The sequence below is a fragment of the Cygnus atratus genome, chromosome 15 (genome assembly GCF_013377495.2).
Source record: "Cygnus atratus isolate AKBS03 ecotype Queensland, Australia chromosome 15, CAtr_DNAZoo_HiC_assembly, whole genome shotgun sequence".
In the NCBI taxonomy this organism is placed as follows: domain Eukaryota; kingdom Metazoa; phylum Chordata; class Aves; order Anseriformes; family Anatidae; genus Cygnus; species Cygnus atratus.
Genome location: NC_066376.1, coordinates 3,116,169 through 3,138,113, shown reverse-complemented (window position 1 = coordinate 3,138,113; position 21,945 = coordinate 3,116,169). Strand labels below are relative to the sequence as shown.

The following is a 21,945-nucleotide window of genomic DNA, read 5'->3' as shown; positions in this document are numbered from 1 at the left end:
CGCTCTCATTGAGACCCATGAGGGTTTCTTCCTGGCAAAGCAGGGGCAGGCAGGAGAGGCGCGGGGATGCGAGATCGGGCAGGGAGCCAGAGGCAGCACCACGCTGCAGTGCCAAGAAACCATTGGGAACCCCCAAAATCTGTCCCTGGCAGGGGGAGCGGGGCAGGCCGAGCCCTCCCAGCCCAGCCAGGGGGTCACTGGGACCCCGGCTGGGTTCTGGCTGCGGTCGTGGCAGGCGTCTGCTCGCGGCTCAAGCCCATTAGTAACGGATCTTTGTGGAATATCCCCCTCATTAAGGCGAGCTACCCTACGTGTCAAAGAAGCTTTATAAAGAAATTATACTCCGCTCCTTACAGGCTGTGCATATGTAAATGGCGCGATACACAATCCCTAATTGAGACATCATGGGGCCGCTCAGCCCCGGGACCCGTGGGAATCCCAAACCTTGCGGGGAAGCCGCAGCGGGGGCAGCGGGGAGCTCAGGGGGCACCGGGGGACGCGTCCCTGACACCCCCGTGTCTGGCAGCCCCGTGTCCGTGCGGGGAGCGGGTGGGAGCCACAGAGATTTTTAGGGCATGGGAAATGTCCGGGGCATCGGGGTGAGGGGACGGGGTTTCTGCCCTCCCTGCCGTCTGTAGGGATCGGATGCTGGGAGTGCCAGCGAGTCCCCGAGCTTTCAATCAACGCCGGCTCACGCCAGACGGCTGCACAATTGGCCGTCTCGCTAATGGCAGCGTCCCCAAGCGTGGCTCCCAGCGGCCGAGGCTGCCAGGCGGTTTTCATCCTGCTTTAGCTCAGCAGCGGGACGGAGCGGGGATGGCCGCGGGGCCCCAGCTCGCCTCCTGCTCCCCGTGGCCACGGTCGAGCCAGGACGGTGCCACAGCTGGGGGATGGCAGCGGTGCCACCGACGCACGGCTCTGCTCCTGCCGGCGGTGCCAGGGCACGAAGCTCGGCCACGTGGAGCCACGTCACAGCGCCTGTGGATCCTCCGAGTCCTCCGCACTGCTCCGTGTCTCGCCCGGGGGAAAACCCCGCTTATCCTCCTCCCCGATTTCATCGGGACTTTGCCATGTTATCTGCCCGGTGGAGGTCCCGGGCGCTCACCTTCTCCTGCTTATTCTTTTTTATGTGAAGACTCGCTGTACCTTCGGGGATTGAATCTGCCAAGTAACATTCCGTTTTTCAAGGCTGGGTTGGGGTGCTCCGGGATTTGGGAGAAGCTGGAGCAAGGCGCTGGAAAGCTGTGAGCCTCAGCATCCTGGTGTTGGATGGCCTTGGAGCTCATCGCAGGACACCAAGGGGCACCAAGGGACCACCGAGAGACACTGAGGGACACCAAGGGACACCCAGGGTCACCAGAGGACACGGAGGGACAGCGAGGGTCACCAAGGGACACCGAGGGACACCAAGGGCCATGGCAATCCCATGCACAGTGCTGGCACCTGTGCTTGCCTCTCCTTTCCAGGAAGGAGAGCGTAGGCCTGCTCCGGACACCCCCTTTTGGACATTTTAGTGTCTTTTTCTCCAGCAGAGCCCCTCCAGCATCCCCCCACCCAAAGACCTCAGCAGGATCCGGGGCATCGGCGTGTCCTCCCGCAAACACAGCGGTGGTGCGGAGGGGGAACAAGCCCCTTATGTATTTTTTTTTGGCACCGCATTCCTAATCAGCACGACCCACCGGCACGCCGCCGCGGGCGCGCGGCTCGCTGCTATTTACGGCGACTACTTGAGATACACCTGCGAGAGGGAAGAGCAGCGCCAGCAAGTCAATAACCCAGCAGCCCTCCAGAACGAAAACACCCGCGGGGGCGCGCCTGCGGAATGAGGAGAGATGCGGAGGTTTGAGGGAAGGGGAAAAAAAAAAAAAATAGGAAAAGAAACGCAATCCGGAGGCTGGGTCAGTCCCAGTTGTGCCCCGCTTTCCCATGGGGATGCTGCCTGTGATTCGGGGGGGGGGAACCCTATGGAAAGCCGTGTTGGGGTCTCACCCATGGTCCCGTGTGGGCAGAGGAGGCTGCCCCGGCCATCTCCCCACTCACCGTGTTTACCACACGCCGCCGTTCGGCTCCTGCCTTCCCCCCCCCCCCCCGCCCCGGCTCTTTCCCCTCCTTTTCTGAAACATTATAAATCAAACGGCTTAAAATGTAAAGCATCAAAAATTCTAAAACCTTCATCTATTATTAACTGTGACAGTAAATTCCACCTCTGAATGTTTCGCATAGCAACTGTTACCAGGACTCTGCAGCCGAAGCTGATGTTCCAGCAACTTTCCAACGCGCCGCCTGCTCCAGCAGCACGGGGGGACGCCGGGGCAGGGCCAGCCAGGCACCGGGCTGGGAAACCAGTGGAGAAATTCATCCCGGGTCTGGCAGACTCGTGGAGGAGCTTGGCGTGTGTGTGTCGGGGTGCAGGAGCTGTTGGAGGGGATTTGGGCACGGCACGGGGTGGGAATGGGACCTTGGCGCGCCGCATCCTGGGGGCTGCATGGGTCCCGTCGCTGCGTCCCCGCTCTGATACGGGCACAGAAATCCCCGAAGTGCATTGATTTCACCAGGTCCACGCCAGCACGTTGCAGAGCACTGTGAATAGTGCAGGATGGGGTGGCAGAGTTAAAACACGCGGACAAAGGGCTGTTCTCATGCCGGAGGCCCTTTGCTTCTTATCGCCGCGCTGCTGCCGGTGGCTTTGCCCTTTGGGTGGTGCTTCCCCTGCCCAGGCTGTGCCGTGGGGCTGCCTGCTCCCTGCGGCCATCGCCAGGGCTTTCCTGGGGCGTGTGACTATGGCACGGCACGGCACGGCATGACATGGCACTGCACGACACGGCATGGCACTGCACGACGTGGCCTGGCACGGCACGGCATGGCACAACGTGGCATAGCACAGCGTGGTGCGACATGGCACGGAATGGCACAACATGGCATGGCGTGGCATGGAACAGCGTGGCATGGAACAGTGTGGCATGGCACAAGGTGTCACGGCACACCACGGCACGGCACACCAACCCACCGCACCACCAGGACCAGGGGTGACCACAGCCCTTCACCTTCCCTTGCGGCATCGCCCCCCTCTTTGTTCTGCCTCCCCCCATGGTCCCACCACCGGCATCGCCACGGGGAGGGTCTCAGCCCCCCGGCACCCCCGGGGAAAGCCCCGGCGAGGCCGTGCCCTGTGCCCGGGTGCGGGTTTCCCCGGCTCGCCGCCTCCTCCTCCTCGGCTGCGCCGCGTTTCCATGAATCCCCCCGGCTGCCTCCGCGCCGCCGTGATTTATTCATTCATAAGGAGGGCAGCACTGGCGGTGCGCGCGGCTCCGCCGCCTCCCCCCTGCCTCCCCGGGGACAGGCAGCAATTTTCCTGCTCTGAAGAAGCTTGTGAAGGTTTGAGTGAATCTGGGAAGCAAATCTAATTGGCAACCTAGTAATTCCTCGGGGGGACATGTACTTTGGTCATATCTAAGTACATTCCAGCCAGTGTTTAAGACACACTGAATCCAAACTTGGACAGTAAAATACCAGCAGCTCTAAGCTCCTTATCTATTTCAGGCAGATTAACTCCTTAATCATCCCTTTTGGAAGTTCCCTGCCCCAAATTCCTCTCCCCTCCCCCTTCCACCCCCCCCTCTTTTTTTTTTTTTTCAGCAGGAACAAAAGGAACAGGCAGATTTTGCAGGGTGCTAAAGGTTAGGATCTCGCCCGAGATGATTGACAGAGTCAATAATAGGGAAATAGAAGAAGGCCCTTTGAAATCTGCTTTCCTGGTTAACCTGCCCGCGTATTTGTCTTCGGGATTTGGAGACGGGGAATGTATAATACCGAAATAATTTATCACACAACATCAAACGTCGATTTATTCTTTTTTTTTCCTCCCTTTTTCTCTCTTTTTTTGTCCTCTGGATCCCCGCTCAGCACCCTGTAAAAGGGGTGAAGCCAAGGGGGCCACCCCCTTGGCAGCCTGGGGGGACCCTGGGCAGGACCACGGGGTCGCCGGCTCCTTCTGCCCCTTCTCCCCCCTCCAGAGCAAGGCGAAAGGCGGCGGGGCTGGGCACGGGGGGACGCAGCCGGCGCTGGTCCCTGTCACTCAGGGGGGTGTCAGAGCATCACGCTCCATTTCCGAGCTGTCTTTTGCCTGCAGGAGATGGCTCGCAGGGCACAGCCTGGCAGCGGCGCATCCGAACCGGGCTCCGGCGGGCAGACGGTGCTGGGACCCCCGTGCCACCGGTGCTGGGGGGCTGGGGTGGGAGCAGGGCCACCGAGAGCCACCGGGGCTGGGCTGCAGCAGGAGGTGGCCGGATCCTGCACTCACCGAGCGAGAGCGGTGATTTCAGCCCATGGCCTTGTAGTAATAATAGGGAAGGGGGTTTCAGCAGGGCCAGGCGGCGGCTAAAATTGATTGAAATAAGGCGGAAAGGACACAGAGGGGAAATGGAGAGCGTTCAGAGGTAAATCCATTTATGCCCAAAGGGCGATGGTATAACAGCGAGCAATAAATACGCTCGGGGGTGGCCTGCTCTCCCACTGGAGCCGGGTGGGGAAGATTTAATAGCGCGCTTCTGAACGATGGACGTGAGTCCTCCCGCCTGCCTGCCGGCACAAGGGGGTGGTGGGACCCATGGGTGCGTGTCTGGTGCAAGGGGGTGGGTGCTGGGGTCCGGCCTCTGCCCATCGTGCTGCAGCCCAGCACCTTCTGGCTTTGCAGAAGGTTTTTCCCGGAGCATGGTGGAAAAGCATGCCGTGGCCAAGGGCAGAGCCTGACCCATTCAAGGTGGATGGGGCGGGGAGAGTTCGCTATGCCTTGGGGTGGCTGTGATGGACATCCACGGTCCCCCGGATGGAGGCACACCTTGGCACCGAGGTCCGGGCTCCCTTTCACGGGGCTGGGGCACGAGCCCACTCCGTCCCCATGCTCCTGGTGCCAGTGGCATATTGTAGGGTCAGCCCCTTGTACCTGTGCACGTGGCGCTGTGCAAACACCGCGCACAAACCCGGCGATGGGGAAACTGAGGCATGGCTGCTGAGGGGTCCCTGGGCCCCTGCACAGGGTCTGGGCAAGCTCTGAGCTGTTTTTGTCCAGGCTGGAGGCCTCGGGGGGCACCGGTGAACTGGGACAGCGTGGGGACCGCTGCCCACCGCTGTCCTGCGTCCCCACTGCGTTCCCAGGGGAGCGCATCCTCGTGCATCTGCCAGCGACACCCTGAGCACGTGGCTCCGTGCCCGTGCCCACCGGGGGGTCTCACCCTGCAGCGGCGAACCAGGGTGCAGCAGGGTTACCCCACTTCAGAACACCCCCCGCCCTGCTCTGGGGGGGGGGGGTCTCTGGGTGCTGGCATCTGCTTTCCTCCTGCCCAGGCCCCGCTAACGAGCCAGCACCTCGTTTGTATGGTTTTTTCGGGTCAGCCTGTCCGATGGCCGTGCCAACGAGCGAGCATTTCGGCGCTGTCTCCGCAGGGGTCTCGCGCTGTCAGGAGAGCCCTGCAGCCTGGCACGGAGCTGGTTTTGCTCCTGCCTTGGGGGGGGAAACTGAGGCACTGGGCAGGGCTGGGACTCGCCCTGGGTGTCTGTCCCCCAGGCGGGGTGAGGTTGCACCTTCCGGACGGGTTGTGGGGTCTTGTGGTTACTGAAAGCTGGGGGCTGCTCCCGGGGTGAATGTGGCTGTCCCCCCCCCCCCCCCAAAAAATCTGGGCAATAGGGTCAGTTAAAGGGTCACCAGTTAATAGGGTCACCAAAATAAATGGTGTGGGATGGGGACAGCACCCGTGACAGAGGGGAGACCGGGCAGAAGCGGTCCGCCTGGGGGGCCAAGGGTGTGCCGTGCGTTTTGGTGTTGGTGGCCCTACAAATTACGAGACCGGTTAATTATTATTGGGATCAAAGTGAGCCAGCCCGATAGCGGGCTGGAAGGAAGAAAGGGAGGAAGGGAGGGAGGGAGGAAGGAAGATCCCAACCATCAGGCAGAAAATGAGTGAAGAAGAAAAGCAGAAGCGTGCCGGACGCCGGGACACGCCGCCGCCAGCCCACGCGGGTCATTTGTTTGGGGGCTGGAGGGTTGCTGAAGGTCACCGTGGCGGTGGGCGACCTCTCCTGCCGTATGTCCCCCCCCCCCCCCGAGACTGTGCAGGGCGGGGGGCACGCTGGGCCTACAACCCCCGGCACGGCTCCTTTTGGCCGTCCTTGCTTTTGTCTGCCCGCGGCGGGAGCTCCGGGCAGGTCTGCAGCGAGATTTAGGTGGGGAGGCTGGGCGAGCCGAGTCCCTCTTTAACCTCGGTCATATTTCCTGCGCAATGATCGACTTGTTTGCCTCTCTCCCGTGAGCGCCTCAAGGTTGATGTCAATCCAGTTGTTGGGGGAAGCGATAAACACGCGGCCGCCCAGCTATGAATTCTGCTCCGGAGCGCGCTCGCCTGCTGGAGGGAGGCTTTGCCCAGGGAAGCTCAGGTTGAGCAGCTGCTTTGCAGCGCGGCTCCTGGCTGCTTGTATTTTTATTTTATTTATTTTCTTTTTTAATCCCCTTCTTTCCCAAAAACCTTCCTTGCCAGCTGGCGTTTCGCAGGGGCAAGAAGAGACACGGCGACTCGCTCTGGGTTTCCGAGCCTCCCTCCGGCTGCAAGGATAAACCCCACGGAAAAAAAAATAATAATAATAATAAAATAAATAAAAATAAAGGAAAAGGGACAGGAAGAGGGGATGGAGGAAGGTGGGGGCAGGGGCCGAGCCGGATTTCCAGGCGAGGGGCTGAGGCTGGGGAGGCCGCGGGCTTCCCCTGGCAGGCGGCGGAGGAGCGGAGGCCAGCAGAAACGTTGAGTCATGAGCGCGCCTCGCAGGCGATGTTTTCCCGAGCAAAATTCCTCGCTGGGGAGGAGCAGAGCAAAGGAGCGGGGTGGGGGGGGGGGACGGGACACGGGACTGGAGAGGATCGAGGCCTTCGTGCCCCAAATGGGGGCACCGCACGGTGGCGAAGGCTCTGCCCCACCGCAATGGGAATTCCTTGGGTGGCCCCCATCTCTCCAAACCACCCCTCACCCCCCCCCCCAAAAAAAAATATATATGTAATTAAAAAAAAAAAGGACCTGCCTAGGGAATTCCCCAGCAGCCGGATGGGAGGAGCAGCTGGTCCGGGGGTGGGGGGGGGAGCAGGGGGGGGGGGTGGGGGGGGCTGCGCACCCCATCCCTCCTCCTGGCTGCCCGCATCCGCCCACCCCCGCGCACTGGGCGGCGCAGCCCCAGCTCCATTTATCATCATCTGCGGGCAAGTGGAGTGTGCAGGGAGCAGCTGCTGCGCTCGGCTGCGCGCCGGGGGGGCCACTCGTTGGGGGGGGGGGGGAGAGAGCCGGGGGCCGGGGTCTGCCCTCTGCATCCGCCACCCCCCCCGCAGGCACCCCGGTTTGTGGGGTGCTTTGGAAGGGGGGGGCATTGGGGAAGGGGTGTGACGGGGGGGGGGGGGGTGTTGGAGGGGGTTAGAAAGGGGGGGGGTGTTGGAGAGGGTTAAAAAGGGGGGGTGTTGGAGGGGGGGGGGTGCATTAATGGGGTGCGCTGGGCACGAGGTGCGTTGAAGGGTTGCGTTTGGGAGGGTGCATAAAGGGGTGCACTGCAAAAAGGGTGCGTGGAGGGGTACAGTGGGGAGGGCGCCTTACTGGGAAGTGTTGCAGAGAGGGTGTGTTAATGGGGTACGTGGGAATGAGGGTGCGTTAGGGGGTGCATTGGGCAGAGAATTAACGGGGTGCACTGGAGAGGGTGCAGTGAAGCGGGGTGCACCCAAAAGGGGTGCCCGACCCCGGCGAGATGGGCGACCTCCCCTTGTGCTGTGGGGGCACCATCTGGGGCAAAGGGGGGGGGGTGAAGCACGGAGGCAGCCCCCGAAAGGCCTGGACGCTTTGATCCTGCCCCCAGGGAAACCCCAGGGATCCCTCCTGTCCCTCTGGCCGTTGCATTCCTGGGGGTGTCCGCTTGTCCCCCCAGCTCCTTGGGGCCGTTTCTCGGGGCTGCTACACACACACACACACATCCCCGATCCCACTGCCGGCTGCCCCCCCCCCCCCCCCCGCCTTCCCTCTCTCCCCTTTTCTCTCCTCCCTTAATAATAAAATTATACGAAGCAGTTTGCGGTGTGGCAGCCTGCCAGAAAGTGTTTCTTTAAACTCCACCAGCTCGCAATTAAGCAAATCCGGGGCTGACACTCCTTGATAGGCGCTTTTCTCCCCCGAGAGCTGCGGAGGGGGCCGGGGTTGGGACCGAGGTGGGGGGGGGGGGGGGGGCAGCGACCGCTGCCCCCTCCCCAGCAGGGCTGAGCCCCCCCCCCCCCCCAGTTCCAGGGCTGGTGGGGAGGGGGTTCTGGTGCATGGCAGGGGGGCTTCGCGGCGGGGATTTGGGAGGAGGGAGCGGGGAGGGCCGCGGAGCAGGAGGGGGGGGGTCCGCGGTGACAGCGCTGCTGCTGGTGCCGAGCGTCACCCTGCGAGAGCGCGCCGCTATTTTTAGTCGGCGAGTCCTTGGCGGTGGCGCATTGGAAAAGCCTGAGAAACGGCCTGCCCGGGGAGCACGGCCCCAGCCCCGCGCTGGATGAGGCCCTGCGGGGAGAGCGGCAGCTGGGAAGTGGGGCTGGGGGCGAAGGGGGGCCCCTGGGCGAGCTTACCCAGCTCCCGGGCTGCCTTCGGAGGGCTCCGGATCCGGCCCTTTGCGGCACATCGCTGCCTTTTCCCTGCCAGCCATCAGGGAGAGGGGAGGAAAGGAGAAGGAAGGAGAGGAAGGAGGGAAGGGGGGGGCAAAATCGAGCCAAGCCCAGGCAACGCATCGCAAATCCGAGCGGGAGGCAGGCTGCGAGCAGCGGCGCAGGTGGGCACCTGCGGCGGCCGGGGGGGCACGGCGCTGTGCCCTGCTCCTGGCACCGTGTCAGCCCCGTGCCCTGCAGCATCAGCCCCGGGCACCAGTGCATGGCCCCAGGTCACGCACCAGCCCTGGGAGGTCCCACGGGTCCTGCGTGTCCCCAGAGGGTGACACCAGGGCTGTGCTGGGAGCTGTGGGGCCGTGCGGGCTGTCCAGGGGGGCCACTTCTCCCTGGGGACCGAGGGGACGGGATGCTCCAGGGTGGCCGTAGCCTGACGCGAGCACGGCTCCTTGCGTGGCGGGACAGGGTCGTGCTGGCTCTGGGCACCGTGATGTCCCCATGGCCCCGTCTCCTCCGGCGGATGGAGCCCCTCCTGGGGTCACCCTTTGGGCACCCACGGAGCCCCACGTGGGGCTGCGGTGGCTTTGTGGGGCCGCTGAGCGCAGGTGCTGGGCTGCAGCCATGCCCCCACGGCCCCGTCGTGTCGATTCCCATCCCAGGGCTGGGAGCCGGGCTGGAAACTTCCTCGGGGGCTGGGCGAGCACGTCCGCCGGGGCTGTGGCAGGGGGGCGCGTGCACGCAGCCCCAGGGACGCGGCCGCTTCCTCCTCCCCCTCCTGGAAAGGGACTTAACCTTGCTGCTGTCGACAGCTTGATTTGATGCCATTAAAGCGTTTGCTCGGAAACAGCCTACATCAGGAGGCAACATCTGTTAGGTCCCTCCGCCAGCAGAGCTGCGGCAGAGCCCAGGGCAGAGCTGGCCGCCGGCTCCTCGGACGGGGCTGGGTGCTGCTGGCAGAGAGCGTGTCCCCCCCCCACGGCCCCAGCTCCCGGCTCAGCACCTTGCTCGGAGCAGGCTTTCAGCTCATCTCGGATGGGGAATCATCCGGCAGCCCCGTCCGCACCTCCTGCCTGGCTGGCCTCATCCAGGCCCCGATATTTTGGCCCCCGTAAGGAGGTCCCAGAGGGTGCAGGGTGAGCCCAGACCTTGCCACGCGCTGGGACATGGCCGAGGCTGGTGGTCCCCAGCTGGGCGTTGGCCTGCGGGCACTGTCTTGGCCCAATCCTGCCCGGGGGCTTCCACGCGTGCACATCCTGCTTGTGTGCACAGTGTTGCACACCCTGCATGCATGTACACTCTGCATGCGTGCACACCCTGCATGATTCACGTGCATGCACACCCTGCAATTTGCACACCCTGCACGTGTGCACACCCCTCACGTATAGGCACCCATGCTCCCCCCACGCCCTCAGCCCATGCACGCCCACCACAGCCCCACCGTGCCCCCTGCGTGCGTCCCCCCGTGCGCGCCGGTGTGCGGCACGTCCCCTCACGCCGGGTGCTTTTTGCTCAGCTTGGCATTGCCCCAGCTGTTTGGGAAAGTAATAATAATTAATAATAAAAGAGAAGGGGGGGGGGGGGGGAAGCGCCCCTTAAAGCAACAGACCGGGGTTTTCTCGAGCTGATTCCATTTTTCAAACCTGCTTCCACGTGGAGCTGTAGGGGCCCTTTTCTCCCTTTAATTTTCTCGCCGCCACTCCGGGCTGCCCCAGAGGCCTGGCTTTGATTTTGCTCCCTTTGTTCTCGCAGCCCCCGCGCCCCCCCCAGCCTCCCAAGCAGGACGGGGCAGCCCCCACACCACTTCGGCATGAGGGGCGTTAGCACCGGGCTCGCCGGATTTTAATTGACCTGTCTTTTTCCCCGAGATATATGCCTTAACCGCATCCAGCTGCCCGTGTGGCCTGCGAGATGCAGCTGCAGGACGGAGGGGAGATGCAGAAAGAGACCAAAAAGGGGCTGTGGGGGTGGAATGTGGGCATGGCACCGTGGTTTTGGGGTGCTGGGCTGGTCTGGGCAGCACCGAGCCATGCTCTAGGGGTGCTGGGGGTGCTGCAGCATCGGTGCAGTGAGAGGCAGGGCGTCCCTGAGAGCATTGCTGCTGCCGCCGGCAGCACTTAAATAAATAAATGCCCGCCTGTGTGCAGAACCCCCGAAAAGGCGCTGAAATGTGAACGGTATCCACGGGATGCCCCGCAGGAAATGAGGCCAGGCCGGGACTAATAAAAGCAGCGATGCGATCTGTGCGGGTGCGCAGGAGCTGTGGACAAAGGGGCCGGCCGGAGACACGCCAAGTTTCGCACGTTTCGGACGCGCGGCGCTTTGGGGAGCTCAGCACCGCATGCCGGCAGCTCTGCCGGCAGGTGCTGGGTGCGGTGCGTTAGGAGCTGGCGGCCTCCCCTCGTTAAACTCATCGCCTTAATGAAGGCGGAGGGGATGGCGTGGGCTGCACCGGGGTCACCGCTGCGGCACGGGCAAGGGAGCGGCGTCAGGGAAGTCCCTGGGGGCTGCAGAAGGGGGGACCCCGCGTCTCCGACCCGCTGGGGACGGGCAGGATGCGTCCCCACCGCTACCCAGCCCTTCGTTAGCGCACGGGGTCCCCGCTCGCCCCGCAAGCTGCTCCGCTGCCTCCAAGATCAAACCGGTGACCCAGGTGCTTCCCCGCACTGAACGCGAGCAGGGAGAGGAAATGGGGACATTTAATGACGACTGTGCCAAGGCGCTCGGCTAATAGACGTCTGCTGGCGGGAGCAGACAGCTTCCAGATGGTATCGCACCGATGCAGGGGTTATTGGCTGGGGACGGGGCGGGGGGGCTGTGGAAGGCGGCAGCAGGCACAGACGGGCAGACCCAGGAAGTTGAAATGACTTTTTTTGCAGCAGAGCCTGCGTTTCTGTCCCTCCGCGCTGCTGCCTCCAGTAATTATCCCAATAATTACAAATAATGGCAATAAGCGGGGTGTTTGGAGGAGCTCACAGGATCCTGGCATCCCCAGGGAGGGCACGCAAGGAGGGGTTACTGGTTAAGTGATTTCCAGAGCGGGGAGCAGCGGGTGCATGAAACAGTGCACTGGGGGACCCCAGCACAGGGTGGTGGGGTCATTGCGTGCTGCGGGCCAGGCAGGGCGGTGGGGGGATCACCCTGCAACCTGAGGCAGGCGGCAGGAATGGGAGAGGCTGCCACCAGCACCGGCAGGGCACACTGCAGGGCGAGAGGAGGCAGCAGGCCCCCAGATGTCCCCCAGCTCTCAGGCGTGGTGCTGCAGAGCAGGGCGACGCAGCGTGGGGCAATGCAGCATGGGGCGATGTGATGCAGGGCGATGCGATGCAGGGCGATGCGATGCAGGGAGACACGCTGGGAGCTGATGCAGGGCGATGCAAGGCGAGGCGCTGCAACGCCGAGCGATGTGATGTGAGGCGACACGGTGCGATGCGATGCAGGGCAATGTGAAGTGGTGCAAAGCCAGCTGCTGCAATGCAGGGCGATGCGATGCGAGGTGATGAGATGCGATGCAAGGTGAGGCAATGCAAGGTGAGGCAATGCAGGGTGATGCAGGGTGGTTCAAGGCAAGGCAAGGCAATGCAGGGCACTGCAAAGTGGTGCAAGGCAAGGCAACGCGATGCAGGGTGATGCAAAACAATGCAAGGCAAGGCGAGGTGATGCACAGTGATGCAATGCGAGGTGATGAGGTGCGATGCAAAGCGATGCAAGGCAAGGCGAGGCGATGCAGGGCGGTGCAAGGCGAGGTGATGAGATGCGATGCAAAGCGATGCAAGGCAAGGCGAGGCGATGCAGGGCGGTGCAAGGCGAGGTGATGAGGTGCGATGCAAAGCGATGCAAGGCAAGGCGAGGCGATGCAGGGCGGTGCAAGGCGAGGTGATGAGATGCGATGCAAAGCGATGCAAGGCAAGGCGAGGCGATGCAGGGCGGTGCAAGGCGAGGTGATGAGGTGCGATGCAAAGCGATGCAAGGCAAGGCGAGGCGATGCAGGGCGGTGCAAGGCGAGGTGATGAGATGCGATGCAAAGACGTGCGAGGCAAGGCGAGGAGATGTAAGGTGATGCAAAGTGGTGCAAGGCAAGGCACCGTGATTCAGGGCAATGCAAAGCAGTGCAAGGCAAGGCAATGCAGGGCGATGCAAAAACGCTGCAAGGCAAGGCGAGGCGATGCAGGGCGATGCAATGCAAGGTGATGAGACATGATGCAAAGCGATGCAATGCAAGGTGAGGCAACGCAGGGCGATGCAAGGCAATGCAAGGCGATGCAACGCAGGGCGATGCGATGCAGGGTGATGCGAGGCGAGGCGATGCAGCGCCAGGTGCCGCGATCCAGGGCCACGCGAGGTGACGCAGTGCCAGCGAGGTGCTGCCCCGGCAGGCGAGGCGATGCCCGCGGTGCCCGCGGCGCGGCCCCCTGCGTGCGCGGCCGTGCTCCCCGGCCCGCCGCGGCGGCGGTGCTTCATTTGAATTCTCGCCTCTCTCTCTTCGCAGATAACAAGCCCGCGCCATGCAGTCCTTTCGAGAAAGGTGTGGTTTCCATGGCAACCAGCAGAGCTACCAGCCGACTTCACAAGATACATCACGCCTGGAGAATTACAGGCATCAAAGTCAGGCAGGGCCGAACTGCGAGCGGCAGAGGCTGGTGGCGAAGGAGTACTACAGTCAGCAGCAACTGCCGTACTCGGGCTACGAGAACAGCGCCGTGGAGAAATACCACCGGGGAAACAAGCAATTAGCGGGGCAGCAGCTGCAAGGCAGGCCGGCCTTTTCCAATTACGCCGTGCAGGAGAACAGCCCCTACCCGGCCCGCTATTCGGGGGATGAGAGCCTGCAGGCGTGGGGCAGCCAGCCGCAAGCGCTGCCCGGCGGCGTGGCCAAGTATGAGGACAGCCTGATGAAGAAGACGGCGGCGCCGGCGGGCGGGCGGCCCTACCACGAGCCAGCGGCGGCGACCCCGCTGCCCTTCCGGACTCACTTCCAGCAGCAGCAGCAGCAGCAGCCGCCCGCGCTCCCCTACCCCAAGCTGCAGCGGCAGAAGCTGCCCAACGACGTCTCCTCGCCCATGCCCTTCCCGCAGAGCCCCCATTTCGGGCAGCACTCGCAGTCCTTCCCCGCCTCCTCCACCTACTCCTCGGTGCCGGGGGGCAGCCAGCCGGCGCACTCCTACAAGAGCTGCACGGCGCCCTCGGGGCAGCCGCCGCTGGAGCGGCCCCTGGGCAGCGCCGCCAGCCTGGCCCCCGGCCCCCGCGTGCCCAACCTGCACGGCTACCAGCCCAACCGCATCGGCTACGAGCAGCCCCCGCAGCCGCCGCCGCAGCCCCCGCAGCCCCCGCCGCCGCCGCAGCCCCCGCAGCCTCCCCAGCCCCAGCCTCAGCCCTTGCAGGGGAGGCATCACGCCCCAGAGACCCTCCACTACCAAAACCTGGCCAAGTACCAGCATTACAACCAGCCGGGGCAGACCTACTGCCAGGGCGACGCGCCGCCCGTCCGGACGCCGGAGCAGTACTACCAGACCTTCAGCCCCAGCGCCAGCCACTCGCCGGCACGCTCCGTCGGCCGGTCGCCGTCCTACAGCTCCACGCCGTCCCCGCTGATGCCCAACCTGGAGAACTTCCAGTACAGCCAGCAGCCGCTGAGCGCCGGCGCCTTCCCGGCCGGTATCGCCGACCACAGCCATTTCATGCCGCTGCTGAACCCCTCTCCCACCGACGGGACGAGCCCGGATGCTCAGTCCGGGAACTGCAAGAACCTGCCGAAGGAGAAGCTGCCCGAAAACCTGCTGTCGGACCTGAGCCTGCAGAGCCTGACGGCGCTCACCTCCCAGGTGGAGAACATCTCCAACACCGTCCAGCAGCTGCTGCTCTCCAAATCGGCTGTGCCCCAGAAAAAAGGCATCAAGACCCCGGCGAGGACCCCCGAGCAGCTCAAAGGGCAGCACTGCAGTCCCGAGAGCAGCACGTACTCTGCTGAGCAGGTCGGGACGCCCCTGTCCGACCCGCTCAGCACCCCGCAGTCCGTCCACGCCGAGACGCAGGACGCCGACTATCTCAGCGGCTCGGAGGACCAGCTGGAGAGGAGCTTCCTGTACTGCAACCAGAACCGCAGCCCTGCCCGCGTCAACAGCAACTCTAAGGCGAAGCCCGAGTCTGTGTCCACCTGCTCCGTGACCTCCCCGGACGACATGTCCACCAAATCGGACGATTCCTTCCAGAGCATCCACGCCAGCCTGCCCCTGGAGACCTTCACCAAGTACGTGACCAACGAGCGGGACTGTCCCCGGCTGCTCCTCAGCGCGCTGTCCCAGGAGGAGCTGGCCTCCGAGATCATCGTCCTGCAGGACGCCATCAGCGAGAAGGGGGACAAAGCCTGGGCCAACTCGCCCCTGTTGAGCAAGGAGGCCACCAAGTCCCCCTTCCAGCTGGAGAACCACCGGCCGTGCCTGGACTCCATGGTGAAGGGCACGTGGCCCAGCCAGGGTGACTCCAGCACCCTCACTGAGCCCCTCAAGCTGGACAAGGCTTCGGGGGGCAGCGTGGGGAAGGACTTTGGTGAGGAGGTGTACGAGGGTCCCCAGGTAGAGTTTGCGGCCACCGAGACCAAGGACTCGCTCAAGGATGCGGCCCCGCTGGCATTCAATTCCAAGCCCAGCATCCCAGCTGCAACTTCCAGTGCAGGGGCCTCCAGCTTCAGCTGCTACTCGAACACCACGGCCAACTCAGTGGACTCTGAAAACGCCATGGAGCACTTCGAGTGGCCGGAGGAGAGCCTGGGCGAGGCGTGCCTCAGGTGGAAGGAGCTGGGGTCGGGCCTGCAAGCCTCCGACCTCCCCAAGGGCTTGTTCCCCAGCAAAATGGTGGGGTCATGCAAGGAGAAAAAAAAATGCCTGCAGCTTGGATCTGTGCGACGGCGAGCAGCCGGCCAAGAGCGAGCCGGCCCGGGACTTTGCCCAGCAGGCGATGGAGGAAGAAGAGGAGGAGACGCTGACCTACGATGAGGCCACGAAGGCAGACAGTGAGAGGTGGCTGCAGGACACCCGGCACTGCTGCTCGGCCGGGGACTTTGGTGAGATCCCCATGATCTCGTCGCCGGAGCTGAAGGAGTCGGACCTGGAGGCGGAGGAGTACTCCTCGCTCTGCGAGCTGGCGGGTGCGGAGCAGAAGTCGGTGCCCTACAACGCCTCGCCGCCCAAGCCCCCGGAGATGCCCGCCGTGCTGTCTGCCAGCGAGGTGCCCGTGTCCGCCGAGGAGACCGTCAGCACGGTGGAGAAGGAGGGCTCAGCACCCTCGGCACGGCTCTCCGGCCAGTCCGTCATCCTGCTGGGACCTGCGGTGGGCACGGAGACCAAGGTGAAGAGCTGGTTCAAGTCCTCCCTGCCCCACATCCAGCCCGAGGAGAGTGACGGAGGGGAGAAGCCTCACCCGGAGGTGGCAGACTCCGAACCCTTGAAGAAGCAGCTGGTGCCCGAAACCATGCTGGGGAAGATGGAGCCTGTCTCACGGGGCAAGAGCCTCCGCAACAAGAGGGTCCACTGCCGGCTGCCAGAGGGGGACAGTGCTGGCAGCGTGGTGCCGAGCCCCTTCGATGAGCTGCCGGTGGCGTGCATCAGGCCGGACGGGCAGGTGGAGATGCCGAGCAAGAACGCCCACAGCCAGACGCCGAGGTTTGCAGCGGAGGGCTTGCCAGCACGCATGTGCACCCGCTCCTTCACCGCCCTCGCCGAGCCCCGCACCCCGGCCCCGCTGGAGGGGCTGAAGGTGCCGGTGCACCAGGAGAAGCTGGGGAAGAAGCCGGCCTGTGGGGTGAAGCAGCGGGTGGCTTTCAAAGCCAGGAAGCGCAGTGGCCGGCCAGCCCCTAAAGTGGTCCAAAACACCGGCGGCGATGCCACCCTCCTGGTGCCCAGCTTGGTGCCGGCTGAGGAGGCAGCGGGGCCGACGCCGCCGGAGGGGGATGCGGTGGATGTTGGGGAGAGGGACCAGCGGTCGATGATCCTGCGCTCCCGGACGAAGACGCAAGAGGTTTTCTACACCAAGAGGCGGCGGGGCAAGCGGGCGGCGGATGTGCGGCTGAAGAACTGCAAGGCACCCAAAAAGCTCATCTCCAACAACCACCTCCCGCCCGCCTTCAAGCTGGCCCCCCCGGGCAGTCCCCACAAGGAGGGCAAGGTGGGTGCCCGGATGAAGCTGCCCAAAGCGGGGCCGGGAGTGGGCGGCAAGATGTCCGAGCGGCCCCTGCACTCGCTGAAGAGGAAGTCCACCTTCATCTCCCCCATCCCCGCCAAGAAGAGGAACCTGGTTCTGCGGAGCAACAGCGGCGGCGTGAAGGAGGAGAAGCCCGAGGGTCCCCCCAGCCTCTTCAAGAAGATGCCTGTGGCCAAGAAGGTGAAAGCTAAGCTGCCCCCCAAGAGCCCCGGTGAAGCCATCCCGAAACCCCCCCTGCCAAAGGAGGCCCCTGACGTCTGCATCAAGATCACCTCCCGGGCGGCCTTCCAGGAGGCCACCAAGACCAAAGTGCTGCCTCCCCGCAAGGGCCGCGGCCTCAAGCTGGAGGCCATCGTGCAGAAGATCACCTCGCCCAACCTGAAGAAGTTCGCCTGCAAGCCGGCAGCCACGGCAGCAGCGGCAGCGGTGGCAGCGACGGCAGCAGCCACTTACGGCACCTCCCTGAGCCCAGCGGGGGCAGACCGGGAGCGAGCGGTGAAGCACGGCGGCGTGGCCCTGGCGGTGGGCGACGCGCGGTTGCCCAAACCGGCAGCAGCGCAGAAAGCACCCACAGCACCATCAGCTGAGCAGTTCTGCCGAAACCCCCACGGTAGAGCGCTGAAGGGGAAGCCAGGGAGCGGGAAGAAACTCTCCGCCAACGGCTTCCAGGGTGAGACCTGTGTGCCGGCCATGGTGGCACAGCCCGGCTCGGCGGTGGTGGCCAAGAACATGGCGCTGCTGCCCAAGAAGAGGAACCGCAAGGGCAAAGCGGCAGCGCTGGGCATGGCCAAGGCACCCCTGGGCCCCACGCTGCCACTGCCGCCCCGCGAGCGGGCAGCCGGGCCGGGCGGCGGGGACGAGGCACCGCGGGAGGGCAAGAAACCAAAGAGCGAGGAGAAGGAGGCGGGGGGTGGCGAGGGCCTCGAGGGACGTGCGGCAGGCGGGCCGGCACGAGGGCCGAAGCCGCGGGCCAACCACGCCAACTACAACGGCTACTCCAAGCGGCAGCGGAAGCGTCTGGCCCACGGCAAGGCCAAGGCGGTGCCGTCGCGGTGCAAGAGCCGGGGCAAGCGGCGGCGGCAAGCCCAGCAAGTGCCACTGCTGCACCCCGCCGAGCCCGAGATCCGCCTCAAGTACATCTCCTGCAAGCGGCTGCGGGCCGACAGCCGGGCCCCCCCCTTCGCGCCCTACGTCCGCGTGGAGCGGCACGGCGAGTTCACCACCGCCTGCACCGTCGTCAACTCGCCCGGTGACGAGGCCCGGCTGCAGCGGGGGCCCGCCAGCACGGCGCCGCGGCCGCGGGCGGCACTGCCTGCCTCGTCCACCATGCACCTGGGGCCCGTGGTGTCAAAGGCGCTGAGCGCCGCCTGCCTGGTCTGCTGCCTGTGCCGAAACCCCGCCAACTACAAGGACTTGGGGGACCTGTGCGGGCCCTACTACCCCGAGGACTGCCTGCCCAAGAAGAAGTCGCGTCTGAAGGAGAAGGCGCGGGCGGAGGGCGAGGAGGCCGGCGTGGCGGAGCGCGGGCCAAAAGGGACGGAGAGCAGCTGGGCGGCCGGCGGCAAGCCGCCAAGGCCGGAGGGTGCCGCCGAGGCCGCCAAGCAGAGCTCGCTCCGCTCCAGCCCCCGGGGCATGTTTCGCAGGCTGCAGAGCTGCTACTGCTGTGACGAGAGGACAGAGGGCGAGGAGGCGGCCGAAAAGCCCCGGAGGCACGAATGTAACAAAGCTGAGTCCCCGCCGCAGGAGCCGGCGGGCGACACGCAGGAGCACTGGCTGCACGAGGCCTGTGCCATATGGACCGCTGGGGTTTTCCTGGTGGCGGGGAAGCTCTACGGGCTGCAGGAGGCCATCAAGGTGGCTGCCGACGTGGTAAGAGCTCGGCCGCCCGCCCAGCACAGCACCCCGGGGTGGCGGGGTGAGCCCTCCCACCCGTAGAGGAGAGGCCGTGGGGGGACAGATGGGATGGAAGGTGTCAGCTCCTCTAAACGGGTCACGCAGTGCTCCTGCTCTGTGAGCAGCACCGTGTGGCATGGCCGGAGCAAATGGAGGCTGCGGTGCTGCTTTCGGCCCACCCCAAGATGGTGGCGGCCGAGCCAGCCCCGTGTGCTGCTGGCAGCCAGCCCGCCAAGCAGAGTCGGGCTGGTCCTGGAGCCGGGTGCTGCCCGCATGCCCCGTGCCTGTCCTCCCGGTCCCAGCAGGGCCTGGGGCTCAGCCCTGCCAAGCTCTCTGCTGGAGGCGCTTGGGCTCTCCCCATGGGCTCGGAGGTGGCACAGTTAGGGAGGCCGAGGCAGATGAGCCCCAGGGCCCTTTTCACAGCGGGTAGCTGTGCCGAGCGCTCCCTGCTCTGAGCTGGCTGCAGGGCTCGGGGTGTCCCCAGACAACAGCAGAGGCAGGAATAAGCAGGAGCAGCCTCCCCCATCGTGTTCTTGTAGGGCTGAAAGCCATTCCCACGGCTGCTCCTTTGGCCGGGGCCCTATTCCCAGCCATACCCCACTGGCAGCACACTGCGCAGTGTGGTCACCAGCGCCACGGGGTGACCCCAGCACCACAGCCCCAGCACCCTGACTCGCATGCATAGCAAACCGAGGGGTAATGGTGTGTTACTGCCTGGGAGCAGGGGAATCCCCCAGGATACATGGCTGCAGGGGGGCAGAAGTAATAGGGTTGGTCAGCAAGCTGCCGGGCATTACAAGTCATCCTGGGAGACTGGGGCTGGTGTTCAGATGTGATGAACCCAGCTGGCTTCCCAGGAGATTTGTGCTGCTGCCTCCCTGATAACACCTAAAATCTTCCCTTTTAGCCTTAGAAGTGGTTTTATGCTTCATGCTGTGCGGCGGCTCAAAGAGGGTCGGACACAGCCCTGCCCTGCTCCTTGTTCAGACCACAAGGAGCATGGGGACACTGGGAGAGCAAAATAGGGAGGACACTGCTGGGACACTGCCACGGGGACATGGGGTCTTTGTGCCCAGCAGAGGCTGGGCAGGGACCTCCAGCAAGCCCCTCGTTACCAGATATGGGGCTGGACAAACCTAATCCATCGTCCCCATGGCATGGCTGTCCTTGGGCTGCCACCCTCCCTGCCTGTGCCAGCAACAGGGACGGGGCAGGAGTGGGGACCACCAGGGTCTTCTGCTCCCGCTGCCCCCGAGCCATGGCACGGTCACGTCCCTTCACCTCCACACCTCCTGCCCTGTCTCTGCTTTCAGTATTTTCCAACCAAAAGGGGGTGGCTGCGGCTCATGGCGTGGGACGGGCTGCGGTGAATAGGTGCCGGAGGGAGGATGCTGCCAGGGGGCAACTCGGGGCAGCAGCAGGGACACCAGTGCCTTCGGGGCTTCTCACCTTGGCGCTGGGCTCTGATGAGGTCTCTCTGTCTCTCTGCCTCTCTCCCTCCCCGCTCCAAATTCCCGGCTGCGTGTAAAGAAGTGCTCGAGCTGCCAGCAAGCGGGCGCCACGGTGGGCTGCTGCCAGAAGGGGTGTCCCCACACCTACCACTACGCGTGTGCCATTGACACAGGTGAGCCCTGCAGCGGGGACAGGGGCGTGGGGACCCCGCCAGCTCCCTCTGACCCAGCTGAAGTCGGAGCCAGGGTGGGCTGGTGGCTCCCCACGGCGGATGGCGATGTGCTGCTGCGTGGTGTGTGTCCTGAATTTGGCCAGTCTCAACCAAAACCTTTGTGCAAATGGTGCGGCTCCTCTGGACGGTGGCGAGGAGGGGGCTGCGTCCCTGCTGCTCCTTGGGGACAGCTGGCAGCCCCCTGACACGGCTTTCTCTCCTCGCAGGTTGCTTACTAACCGAAGAGAGCTTCTCTCTGCGATGTCCCAAACATAAGGTAAGCCCGGAGCCCTTGGTGCACCCCCAGACGTTTCGCAGCCCCTGGGGAAGGCAGAGCTGCTTTCATGCCATGTCCCCACCCACGGGGATGCCCCGCTCCCTGGCACAGCCCCACGGGGCATCACAGGGTCATCGCTTCCTTGGGGACAGCAGGACCCCCATGGGACCCTCAGTGCAGGGGCTGCGCCCCCCCCAGACTGGCTCCGGGGTTTTTATGGGGTTTTGTCTGCCTGCCCTTAACCCTGAGTTTTGGGGGTGACAATTTAAAACCTCTGCTAAAAGCCCGTCCTCCAGGCTCAGTGCTTTTTGCAGAGGGGGGAGCAGGGCTGCATCCCGATGGGGCCATCCCCGCCAGCCTGGGGACAAGAAGGACACGTCCCCCGCCATGTGCCATGTGTCCCCCCCAGCCCCATTAACCCCCTGTCCCCTTGTCCCCGCAGAGGCAGCCCGTGTAGCGGCGCGGGAGGCGCAACGGCCCCCGCCACCAGCGAGGGACCCGCGGGGGTGGCAGCGCCACCGTCCCCAGCACGGAGCCGTTGGGGGCCGCCGGAGGAGCGTGGCCCCCGAGGTGGGCACAGCGCTGCCGGCCGCCCCCTGCCTCTCTCCCCGGGGCCCCCCATTCGGGCGGGCAGAGCCCCCGGGGTGGAAGAGCGGGGCCGGGGGCACGGAGCCCCCCCGGGGTGGCGTGGCAGGGTCACCAGCCCCGGTGACATCTGTATGGCGAACACAGAGACTGCTCCAGGACTACGTGAGCTGCACAGGGGTGGGATGGGGTGGGGGGGGGTGGGGAGGGTTGGTGGGGAGGGGGCAGGGGGGGCCGTGTACGAGGGGGTCCCGGCGATGTTGTCTTACTTCGGGGCCGCCGGACCCTGCGTGGGTCCCGGGTCTCCGTATCTCACACTGATCTGATCTGAGATGTTGCCTTCAGCAAACCTCATGGTGTCTGTCTGTATATATGTGCGCGACGGAGAAAAGAAAAAAAAAAAAAGAAAAAAAAAAAAGGAAAAAAACAGAAAAAAGACCAAAAAAAAAAAGAAAAGAAAACAACAACGGCCTGCTGTTTGAAACACCACTTTGCTTTTTCCGTTTCGTTCTTCCATCTCCTGCCTGCCCTCTCCCCACCCTGCCAGGCACGGCTTCCCCAGGACGGGGACAGCGCTGTGCCAGCCCTGTGCCAGCGGCCGTGTCCCCACCGGGGCTGCCCCAGCCCCGATTCCTCCCTCCGCTTGCACCCGCCCTCCTCCTGCCCTGCGGGGTGCTGGCG

At 64.5% G+C, this 21,945-nt stretch overlaps 1 protein-coding gene across 1 annotated transcript in view; it reads left to right on the top strand.

Moving 5' to 3' along the window:
- RAI1 (retinoic acid induced 1) overlaps positions 1-21,136 on the top strand; it is a 38,679-nt gene extending 17,543 nt beyond the window's left edge. The window contains 5 exon segments of the mRNA XM_035563312.2: positions 13,140-15,519; positions 15,521-18,715; positions 20,270-20,363; positions 20,630-20,697; positions 21,122-21,136. Of these exon segments, the coding sequence (XP_035419205.1) occupies positions 13,156-15,519; positions 15,521-18,715; positions 20,270-20,363; positions 20,630-20,697; positions 21,122-21,136 (5,736 nt within the window). The 5' untranslated portion in view covers positions 13,140-13,155.
- Positions 21,137-21,945: the final 809 nt, after the last annotated feature.